Consider the following 12,638-nt stretch of genomic DNA (forward strand, 5'->3'; position numbering starts at 1 on the left):
CAAAGTCAAAATACAAATAATAATTTGTACAGTATTTTTGTACAAATTATAATTTGTACAAAATGATAACTTGTACACAACATATATATCATAAACTCTTCTGTGCATGATTTTTTTTATCATTTTTTTAATTCACAAATACTGTTTAATTGTAATTTGTTTTTATCATTTCGGTCTGTTATGCTGTTAAAATATGGCAACTAATTAATTATCGTGTTTTAAAGAAGTAGTTGGTGATTGTCACCTTAGTAAACAATCAACACAGAGGAATGCATATTTAGCACGTGTATAACATGTACATATGATAATAGTTTATTTCAATAACAGATCTATGCGTATTGCGATCACCGGACTTTTACAAGAAAGATCACGTTGAGTTCACTGCATACAGAAAACGTATCGGCGAATTGTTTACTGGAAATTAAAAGCAAACAATTGAAAAAAGGAAATTTCTTCTAATTTGTACAAACTATATAATTTTCTAGAGAAAAAAGTATATGAACATAAGTTTTATAATAAAAACTAGCCATTTAGTTATAAAAATGCATTAATTTTTTTAATCTGAAGTTTCATATGACTTTAAGGGACTTTCCGTTTTGAATTTTGAAATTCTGTAATTTACCTATTTTCCCTTTTTTTGACGAAACAGACATATCCAGAATAAAAATTTTCACACAAAAAATAATTATATTGTAAACAACTGTGTTTTATCAATAGCAATAATATGATTTAAATTGGTATTTTGTATAATCTAACGATGATATTATTAATAAATTTTCATAACTGCACATTTACCTATTGTGTCTGTTTGTTTTGTTCACGCATCGGTGACGATATAATGGAATTTGATACGACTGTCATACAAGTGAGAGGTTTAGCTAGCTATAAAACCAGGTTCAATCCACCATTTTCTACATTTGAAAATGCCTGTACCCAGTCAGGAATATGACAGTTCTTGTCCATTCGTTTTTGATGCGTTTTGTTAAATGATTTTGCCATGTGATTATGGACTTTCCGAATTGATTTTCCTCTGAGTTCAGAATTTTTGTGCTTTTACTTTTTAGGGCAGATAAAGTCTCGTGGTTTAAACATAGGACGAGTAACGACTCTTTCTGTGGTAATCACAAATCAAATTTCCAGAATCCAACATCAAATGTCGTAAGAAGATTCAATTTTCGCTTTTTGGATTCCCTAAAGATCAAAATGCAATAAGAACTCCTACACAATTAGTCATGTCTTGATGTGACTTTTGGTTCCAGTTTTAAACCCAAATGCGTTGTAGCTCAAAAGTTCACTTACGTTTCGATTATTATATCGCAATTCCAAAACATTTGATTCTATAATGTGACTTGTGAATCGTGCAAGTGTCGTTTTCATTAATAGCTTTCTAGCAAAAAGTGAATTAAAATTAAAGACAACAGTAGTTTACACATGTTGAAATCTAATAAATCCATTTAAAAAGTATAAAAAAAAAGGGAAACAACATAAATTCTAAAGTTAGCGAGACCATATTCGTCGAGAGAGTAAGCGACCGCTGCTATCTTTGCATCACCTGCAATGTAAGTCCACAATTAGCTAAAATGTCATAGGACACATTTGGAAAGTTTGCAGTTCAGACGACAATTCTAGTGACTAAAGAAATACGACAGAAACATGTCGTTTATATATACGTCGAGATACAGACAAATTGTATTTCAACCAATTTGTGAAATGTTATTTTCAGTCATTCGTTCTCATAACCATATATTAAATTAAGTTCATATAAACTGACCATTCACGCGCGTAAGCAGGTATGAAATCAGAGATCGTCAAGGTCAGATGATTCTGCCAAACGGACATGTACACCTTACAATCTTTCCAAACACCAAATATCTTTGCCATTTTGTATATGAAAAACAATAACAATCAAAACCAAGGAGTAAGCAAAGACTCACAAAATCAAGGGACATCATCATTAACAGTTATAAATAATAAATAAGAAACGACACGAACTCCACAAAAAAAAACGGGAGTGAAATCAGGTGCTCCAGAAGGGTAAGCATTTCCTGAACCGTATACGTATATTTCTTTGTTCAGTTCGGTAATGATGAAAGGTTATTATAACTGAGGAAGAATATCTGATATGATTTTTGACACACTTTTGTCAAAAAGGCCAATCAGCTCATGATGGCGACCGTAAAATTTCTCGAGTGATGACCTTAATTTGATTGATTCATAGCCCCGTCTTAGCAACTTTTGTCATTGAGATAGCAGTATTCCTCGTTCAACAAAATCAACGTACTTTGAGCTAGCTTTAGAGTAACGTATCAATTGAGACACATATACTCCATATGCTGGTGCCGCTGGGATGTTGCTACACAGAAATGGAAAGTTAACAATAGAAAAATTTAAATCATCGCGTTTGTCATAAATTTTGGTATTCAACCTACCATCAGTAGTCATTTCGAGAAAAAGTCTAAATATGAAGCAGATAAAATAAAAAAAAAAAATAACACTGGCCAATAAACTTTTAAAATAAGGTCAAGGGCAGCTGAAATGTGCTATTCTGACGTGTTCGTGTTACAATATTTTGTTACACCAAATCTAGTTGACCTGCTGCTTATTGTATCTAATTTAAGACTTGACTACGTAAACTAAACATTGACCACTGATACATTAAATGAGGTCGCGTTCAAGGGAAACATGTGTGACGAACACATAGACGCCTTACTCATAATAAATAAGGTGATGAAAAACACATGTATTAAACGCGCGTCTGGCGTACAAATTTTTAGCCTGGCATTTCTATTTTTCTTCATTTGACTGTGATTTCATCGAATGAAATTTATCATCAGATTTGTACTTATCATTATCATAAACAACATGTCGGGTTTCCTAATGGAGCAGGGTCTGCTAACACGTCAGAAGAACCTGATTTTTTCTTAGTTTTTGATTGGGTTCTAGTTGTCCTATCTATAGCGTTATATGTTTGTTTTTTTGTGTTTTTTGTCGTATTACTTTCCTTGAAGTAGTCATGTCAGTTTTCCTTCGAAATACTTATGAGAATGTCTCAATGATATTTTTCGGTTTTTTATATTTTAAAAATTGTGAGGCAAGGATTCCATGTATAGTTGGGGAAAAAAAGAATTATTTAGACCTCTCAAACTATCATAGAAAGAAATTTGATACAGTTGTTTATTCCTGTCTTGATGTTTGCCTTCGTAGGAGAGAGAAAGACGAAATGGTATTTCAAGTTATCCAATATAGAAGTTGACAGGATATGAAGTTGATATTCGAATCAAAGCTTAATTTACATTTTAGAATTTAATTTAATTTTTGGTACACACCTGAGGACATTATCTCTATGGGGTAGATATATACCAACTTCACCTGCATATGGGATATATATTTCTCCACTTATTCGGTATTCAAGAGCTTGCAGCTGCTACTCAGACTTTTTAAAACATCACCAGTGTCTGTGTAGCAAGTTGACGAACTAGGGGTATGGAAAAAAATATCATCAAAAGGTACCAAGACATTGCTGCTATAGATACACCGTATCAACTTCACAAATAATACACGATGGTCTTGAAGTATAGATTCTTGGTACTGAAAGTTGTTCGTCATCTTAAAGAAGTGTTGTAGTATTCTTTTACTTGTCTTTATGAATATTACTTTTACTGTTTTGGTCTATTTTTTTGTGATATCCGTTTGACGTTGCTATCTACTTATGATTCCTGTCATTGTGTTAACGGCGATGGTAAATTATCATCATAATTACGTGTTACTAAGTATAGTATTTTTTATTTGTTCTTATGAATATTGGGTTTTGTTTTGTGTTATCCATTTGACGTGGCTCTCTAATTATACATCCCATCATTGTGTTAGTATGCTATGGTAAATTTTTGTCTTCTTGTCTTTCATTTTTACTAATGTGTTGTTGTCTATTTACAGATTTTTTTTTTACAGTGATTAAGATTATAACACAATACTGACTGATGTACCCATATTTTTGACATTTCTACCTAATATGTCTGTTTGTTTTGTTCGCACATCGATTCGTTGTCAATGTAATTGATGCGAAAGTCATACAAGTGAGGGGTTTAGCTAACTTTATTAATATCTTCAAAAAAATGTTAACCGTATTGATAGATCAGGTATGATATACAGATAAATGCTTTTATCCTCCAATCAGCCAACTGTTGTACAAATAACAGGTGCACAAATAAATTTTTGCTTTAATTGTACTTGTACACAATGCAGTTTAATTTTTCTGCGCTTCCATGTTGAGGTAACGGCAATATGATTAATTAATTTTGCGTGACAGTTCACTATAAGGTCCTCTTCGCGGTCCGCAATTCAACTATGACGATTTCTTATAAAAATCAGACATTTTTGGAGATTTTTTAAACATCTTAACCTTCAATTGCGGTTGTAAATTACAGTATGAAATAGTATAGGTATGTACATTGTCAGAAAACATAAAATTTATTTGTACTCGATACGAAAAATGAGAAAAGCTCTGTGAGACACGCCTTTCTTCTTGTTTCTAAAGCTCATACAAATATATTATATATTTTCCAACAATCTTGCATATAATAATATTGCATATTTATTTCCATCGACAGAAATAAAATGCATATTCCTCATATCTTAAACGAGTACTGGTCAATAAAGCAATCGAAAGAGAATCTATCTAAGATCTTAGAGCTATTTAATGTCAGTTACTTTTAAGTGAAAAATATGTTGTCTTTTGCTCTTTAGGTTGCCTGATATCCATACTTGTTTATGTGAGTTTGTATTGCAAATTAGTAAGTTTAAGCAGTTAGTTTTAGTCCTATTACTAGTACTTGGTCATGATTTGCAAACTTGCAAAGACATGGTTTAAGTTCTATTCCGGTATTTTCCTATGAACTTTGATAATCTTTTACTATTATAATTGCAGTTATCTTCAATTATATGTCAACATGGTCGGTTCCTGGATCAAATCTCTTGTCGTCTCCCTCACACAATAATCCATCAGATATACTACAGTAATAATTCTCAATTATTTTTTTTGCTCCTTCCATCTGATTTCTCCGTCGAAAGAACAACGTGTTCCTTAAAGACAATGTAATGCAATGAAGGGTTAAGAAAAATATCATTATAAAGGTCATCAACATTTATATAAAACAATGTCAGATAAGTATTTTTAAGCCTACTAATCAGTGTTGTATAACAGTATTTGTCCAGATGCATGACTTAACAAAATTAAAAATTTAGTCCTTAACATCAAATCAAAATTAAAGGGGATTATATAAAGGGATCATATAAGGGGCAGAAATCAACAAACCAAATTAAGTTTATTCTTTACTTAAGTAAAATACCTGATTTTGTATAAACAAACATAAGGTCTCAAATGTAACCTATTTGTCTTGGAACCATATCATTTTTTCTTTCATTCCTCTACATGTTCTTATGAAGTTAATGAATGATAAATGACAAAACATTGATAATTTTTCTGACCGGTGTCAAGTTTTAAAAGATGACAATAATTGATGCTTTTTAGTCTATGTCCTGTGTTAAAAGTTAACAATACATATGATTCTATTTTAGTCCCAAACGTTTCTTTTCCTTTTCCTTTTTTCGTACAATGTCTATATTTCTATCTTTCCAGTTACTTTTTCTGAGCTTGATAGGTCTATTTCCAACGTATTTTCCTGAAATATAAATTAATAAGAATATGATCTATTCATCCGACAGATAATCAAGGAGTGTATTCTATTTTTTATACTGTTTAAACTTGTATGTATCTACAAAATGAAGCAAAATGTTCTTGATAGGTTTACTCATAAAAAAAATACACATTATTTTGTTCGACCAATTTTTGAATATTCAGACGTCGTATGGGACTTCAAAATGTGAATACCACCCACTTGATAATTTCCAGCTTGATTTTGAGCGAATTGTCACGGGGTTACTTAACTCGATATTACTAATATACGATATAATGAATCTCAAAAGGAAACATTGTCCGAGAGGCGTCGCAACCTCTATAGATAAACTATTTTTCATTTAATCTTAAATAACAAAACTCTAGAGTATTTTAAAGACTGAATGCCTGATTCAGTGGGTGATAGATAAGATCATGAAACTTGACAGAGAATTAATGTTGACTAGAACTTTCTAATATACGTGATTTAAACATCAAAAATGTAAAGCTAAAGAATGGCCTCGGGTTCGTTGAATTCTCCACCTAGACTCCCCCAAACTGTCGTTGTGGTGATTTAAAACAAATATTTTACTTCCTGTTATCTTATTTATGATAAATTAAAAAAAATACGCGTAACAGGAATAAAAAAAAAACAACGTTTTAGCCCTTGATGTTATAGACACATCATCCCAAAAAAATCCTATCATTATATTTGTATACATTAGTTTAATTTTAATTTTATTTGATTAAGGCTGAACTCAGAAATTAAGTATGATTCAGGATATCATACAATATAATAACGAAGTGTCAATTCGTCTGGCTAGCCGAATGAATAGTTAAAAATCTTTATTTGTCCGGCCTTCCGTTTGCGGATGCACAAATCTTTAATATCAATAAAAGTGTCATGTAGCGCTGAAAATGTCCCGGATGAGGTGTCGGATAACAAACGCGTGTATGCAATGGACGTTTGGAGATCGTGATTTATATTTAAAGATGCTTAAAGAAAACTAGATAGAATGTGATTGCTTTAAAACATTTTTTTTTATATATTAGTGAATACAGAACAATAGTGTACATAGTATACATGTAAACTGAGAGGAATAAAGCCTGACATCAAACTGAAATTGCTCAATTATCCCATGGAGCGGGCAAAACGCATTTCGGATAATAACTAAATCAAATGTGCTTGGATGCATTATTTTTAAGTTCTACTACAACGGAGATCTATGAACATGCACTGATATAGCTTGACTCGGAATATGATACCAGGGTTGGGGTAACCCCCCTTTTTTAATTCTATTTGTAAAACTTAATAAACATTATTTTCTTCTTTTTTGGGGAAGGTTGCATGTGCCAACCGTTTTCTCTTATTTTCTGAGTTAAAAATCCCTGAGCATTTTAAATTAAAAACAAGAATGTGTCCAAAGTACACAGATGCCCAACTTGCACTATAATTTTCCATGTTCAGTGAACCGTAACATTCGGTAAAAAATATAATTTGGCATTAAAATTAGAAAGATCGTACCATAGGGAACATGTGTACTAAGTTTCAAGTTGATTGGACTTCAACTTCATCAAAAACTACCTTGACCGAAAACTTTAAGATGAAACTGGCACTTCCATTTTCTATGTTCAGTGGACTGTGAAATTGGGGTCAAAAGTCTAATTTGGCTTTAAAATTGGAAAGTTCATATCATAAGGAACATGTGTACTAAGTTTTAAGTTGATTTGACTGCAGCTTCTTCAAAAACCACCTTGACTAAAAACTTTAACCTGAAGCGGGACAGACGAACGAACGAACAGACGGACGAACGAACGGACGGACGCACAGACCAGAAAACATAATGCCCCTCTACTATCGTAGGTGGGGCATAAAAATCGTGTCTGAAAATCATTTGACGACCTGATTTGAACCAAACTTCAAGAAACAATAAATTCAGAATCTTCTTTTGACATCATAGATGTTTATTGATGCCAATAATCAGTGGTCAGACTCTTGACCTTACATGAAATAAAGGAATTGTATATATAAAAGGTAGAACAAATAAAAAGATGAGTCTTTTTTCTCCTTTAGAATAAAACAAATCTGAATAAAAATTTTACTTTGTAGTATATGCATTTGCATTTTGATTTGTTTTAGTGAATGAATGGAAATATTTTGCACAATTTTTTGCCAAGACTATAGGTAACTAATTCCGGATGAATAGACATTTTTGACTATTTGTCCGGCTAGGCGGACGAATAGCCACTGCCATAAAATAATCGATCCCCCTTTTTATCGATAAAACACCGATGCTACATAATTCACTAATTTTTGTTCGACAAAAACGAAGACCAGTCTACAGAACTGTATGATACAGACACGATATCAGGAAGAAAGAGCACATGGGGTTAATAGACCATAATCATCAGCTAAGACCACCAAGTTTGATTTTAATGGAGTTTTTATTATGTCTGATAATGTCCTAATCTACTATCCATTATGATACATTCCCCTAGGATGATACCCTAATCATCTGACATACAGCTATTAAGTAGTTTGTAATACTACCTAACCGATGAATGTATAAGACTGGAAATTTAATTTGTAAAGCACTATTCATATGATCTGTTTATTAATAACTTTGCCTTCCCATTCCGAATATTGGAAATTACATTTAAAAGTACCGACGAACTGATTAATTTGAACGTGTTATCCAAGACAAATATCAAAAAAGCAAAGATATTGTGGTGTCCTCCGACGCAACATATAATTACTGTCACAGCGTCTACATTCGACGTTAATTCTTAAAATCAATGTCAGTTTACTCATATATTCGTTAATTACATGTGAATGATGCTATATAAAAACGCTTTCCAGTAATTGATATATTTCAATCTATTGTTGGTACCTTAATGTTACCAAATTTAAGAAATGAAGGCTTCATAATGAACTAATTTTGCAAATTGTTTTATCCTTAGAACAACTTATATGTCTTTGGTGTACGACAATTTTTAGGATAATGCAATAGCGTTATAAGCACAGAGACTTCTCTTTGCAAAGATCACAAGGAAAAAAGATCAAGGTCATGTGATGCCTGACAGACAGACATGTAGAGCTTATAGCGGTTTTATAGGTCAAATAAAGATTAATATATTGAACCATTAAAATGAGGGCTAAGGAACATGAACATTTTATCCACATAAAATCCTTATATCATGTCTTGTCATTCTGGTGGAAAGGGTTCATTAACAGACACCGGTGACTGTGCATTTTTGGCAAGTTTGCATTTCACGAGGCCGCAAATCTTCGTGTGATAAAAACACAAATATTTGGCGAGAGACTTCAAGAACTTATGATTGATATCTGCAAAATTTAATAGCATGTGGATATCCGAAAGATAACTGATTCATCATAACACTGAAATGAGACTAAAACGAGGGCTGGTCATAATTCCTTTGTTTAAAACGAAATACGGATATAATGAAAGTGTGCACTCGTATCATTATAAATACTGATTTTTTTTGTCTATTCGTGTTTCATATCTCGCTATTTCTCACATGTTTATGAATCAATATGTTCTAGACATTTTTCATTTTGAAATCTTGAGATAATGAACTTAATATTCGGATCTTCGTTAATGTTCCTTTAATACTGAGACATACATCGATTCATGATGGTAGACGGTAAACTTGTGAAGTAAATTTGTCAAAGCAGTTCTTGCTGTACACACGTCTCTTTCTTCTTTCCCATCGCCCTAATGAGAGCTTGCTTTGGCAAGTCAAAGGAACTGAGAAACGTATGCACTCTTGGATGGGGAGATGTTATTTCATTCATCGAAAATAAGAATTTTGGGAAAAAATCATATCGTAGTGATCGTCATAGAACATTGTTTTAAATCGTCCTCATTGTCAATAAATACATTTGATTTTACAATAAAGGCAGATGTCTCGACACTGCAACATTACTGGAATCAGTTAGTTTCAAATATAGTAAATTTCAATGATTAAGTTTTCTTGGAATATCAATATGTCTATCAGTGTTTTAAGATCATAGACAAAAGGGAAGTCCTATTGAAATTAGTCCATTTTTTACAAGAAGAGAAGCGCTTTGAAAAAAATTATTGATACGCATGTAAGAAATATAACGATTCTATATAGCATTCAATAACAATGTTGGCAATTGTTCTCCATAATGATTAAGATTTTAACACAATGTTGACTGTTGTACCCCTATTTTGACATTTTTACCTATCATGTCTGTTTGTTTTGTTCACAGATCGTTGTTCATATAATGGAATTGTATGCGACTGTCATACAAGTGAAAGGTTTAATCCACCATTTTCTACATAAGAAAATGCCTGTACAGGAATATAAAAGTTGTTATCCATTCGTTTGATTAAATTGAGCTTTTGAATACATCATTTGACAAAGGTCTTTCCGTTTTGAATTTTTCCTAGGAGTTCAGTATGTTGTTTCTACATGCCATATCTATAATTATCAGTTCAATGAATAAACTATTCACTCCACAAAGTTGCCTCAGAGCTAAAGTCAACGGGTTTTCAAATATATTTTCAATTATTAAATATCACTGACCCATTATCTTCTTGTCATAACACCATCACTATGTTATAACTTCGACAATGGTAAAGCCGGTTGTAATGAAATGAACTAATATACACATGGGACTTGTCATTTGACATCTCAGCTTATTGTTTTTCATTTCTGTTCACAAAAACTGACCACAATTGAAAAAACAATCTTAACTACAGAAATTAGTAAGTATGGTTAAAAAGATGTGCTGTTTTTTTATATATATATGAATATCGAAACAATTTCGATGTCACTCATGTATACAAAATATACATATATATTTTTAAAGATTAATAAATATGAATATCTGAACTTATATTTGGCTTATTTGTCATAAAAGAATGCTAATATATTTTGGATGACTATTCATTTTTCTTCGTCAAAGTCTTAATCAACATGGCTATCAACATTTGCAAAGTTTAAATGGAACCTGATTTTATATAATTGATAAAGAAAATAACTTGATAGGCGTCAAAATCGGAGAAAAACCAAAAAAAGACCAAATTCACTTAATATTTACAAAAGATACATATATGAAAATCTTAGGGACAACATTAAATTGTGACGATTTCAAATATATACATAATAAATAAACAAGAGAAAAAAATTCAGATGACAAAAATAAATTGTGACAACTCATATAAACAAACATGACGGACAGACAGACATACACATAATGTCATGTTTGCAAGATTTGAAATCATAAAGTTAGTACAAAATTCAAAAGTCAATATAAAAAGAATGTCAAAATAGAACAAATTACAAAAAGATGCAGTATCAAAAGAAAACTGTACCAACTAGCATCATAAGGAAACAAGAGGTCTGCAAAAACGTCAGAAAACGTTAGAAATCCAGGTCTACAAAAATAAATGTCACTCGAAATAAGTTATAGTTTTTCAGCAATCTAGACCACGACTTTCTAAACTAAACAGAGAAACAGCCAATTACAATATTCAATCTTAGATAAACTTACAACAACAAAAACGTCAAAATCAGTAATTTAGGGTAAAAGATACAAAGTGAAACGAAGATTGAAAAATATTAAAAATGGAAATAAAATACATTTACAAAACTGAGACCATCACAATAAATAATGAGAGATAAACACCATGCATTATTTTCAGAAGTCACTGTATAAACCATAACGTCGTCTGGTTAAGACTTCTCGGAATATCTAGCCAACTAGAATAAAATATTTTGTTTTCCAGGTAATGTAACCATTCCTTCAAGAGAGAAAAAAACAGAGGATGGTTACAAAAATCATCAGAAAGGTATTTGTAAAAGCGTTTTCTGTAATTCATCATGTTTATAAAAAAAAAAAAAAAAAAAAAGTACTTTCTTCAATTTATAACAGCAAAATTGGTTAAGAATAATAACATATTTTATTTCATAATGTTGCAATAATGCGTAACGCTGAATATCAATTCAATTTTTAGAAATATACACTATGTTAAAAAGAATCTGTATTTTTTATTATGCTCAGGTCCAATCCACCATTTCCTACATTATAAAATGCCTGTAACAAATCAGAAATAAGACAGTAATTATCAATTCGTTTGATGTGTTTGAGCTTTTGATTTTGCCAGGACTTTCCGTTTCAAAGGATCCTCGGCTTTCGGTATTTTTATTAATTATCTTTTTGGACTATTTAACATTGAATTTCCAGGAAGTTTTCTACGACCTCCTATCTTTGAATCTTTTAACACTGAATTGTTTTTTTAGTTATCAAATGATTTATATGACATGATAGTTTAGATAAATGTATGTAGTGCGCAATTTAAAATTCGAACATTAAAGGCCAACTTAAAACTATACAGAAATTTATGGAACTATTGTTAGTGCAGGTTTTCTGGCATACATTTAGTAAGTCGATCAACTAAAGTTTATCTGAACTTTGCAGTGATAGTATTCTTCCCATAAATTATTTTGATTTGACATATTTTATAATCATTTATAAAAGGTTTCTTATTCTTGACTATATAAGACCTGAAGCGGATTCTACTCCTCTTAATTTCTTTCTCAATTTTATTTTTATAAAATCGCTTTTGAGATCAGGATGTTCCTGATGAAAGGTGAGCTAAGAAAATATATCCAACGCAACAGTTCGGATATCGGACGATTTATAGAAGTTGTGTGAACAAATATTGTATATGAGTTTTGCCTTCCAAACTGTTAGCCTCTAACGCAGAATAAGTTCATATAGGAACAAGTCATGACAGAGTAAATATAAACCTTCTATATATTACTGCATATGATTCCAGTTTTAAAAGAAGCCTAGCAAATTAATAATGTCCTATCAGTAGTGTGTTTTAGTGTTACCATTTCCTGTTTTCGAAAGATTCTAAATATAAAAAAATTAAATACATGCAACACAAATCAGGAATATGACAGTTGT

The 12,638-nt window shown here is 31.4% G+C and overlaps 1 protein-coding gene across 1 annotated transcript in view; it reads right to left on the reverse strand.

Annotated features, from left to right (window-relative positions):
* Window positions 1-5,315: 5,315 nt before the first annotated feature.
* Window positions 5,316-12,638, reverse strand: part of LOC139524520 (RNA-binding protein 42-like) — a 45,114-nt gene continuing 37,791 nt past the window's right edge. The window contains exon 5 of the mRNA XM_071319346.1: window positions 5,316-5,678. Within this exon, the coding sequence (XP_071175447.1) occupies window positions 5,566-5,678 (113 nt within the window). The 3' untranslated portion in view covers window positions 5,316-5,565. The remainder of the gene's footprint in view (window positions 5,679-12,638) is intronic.

Source organism: Mytilus edulis, chromosome 5 (genome assembly GCF_963676685.1).
Source record: "Mytilus edulis chromosome 5, xbMytEdul2.2, whole genome shotgun sequence".
Lineage (NCBI taxonomy): Eukaryota > Metazoa > Mollusca > Bivalvia > Mytilida > Mytilidae > Mytilus > Mytilus edulis.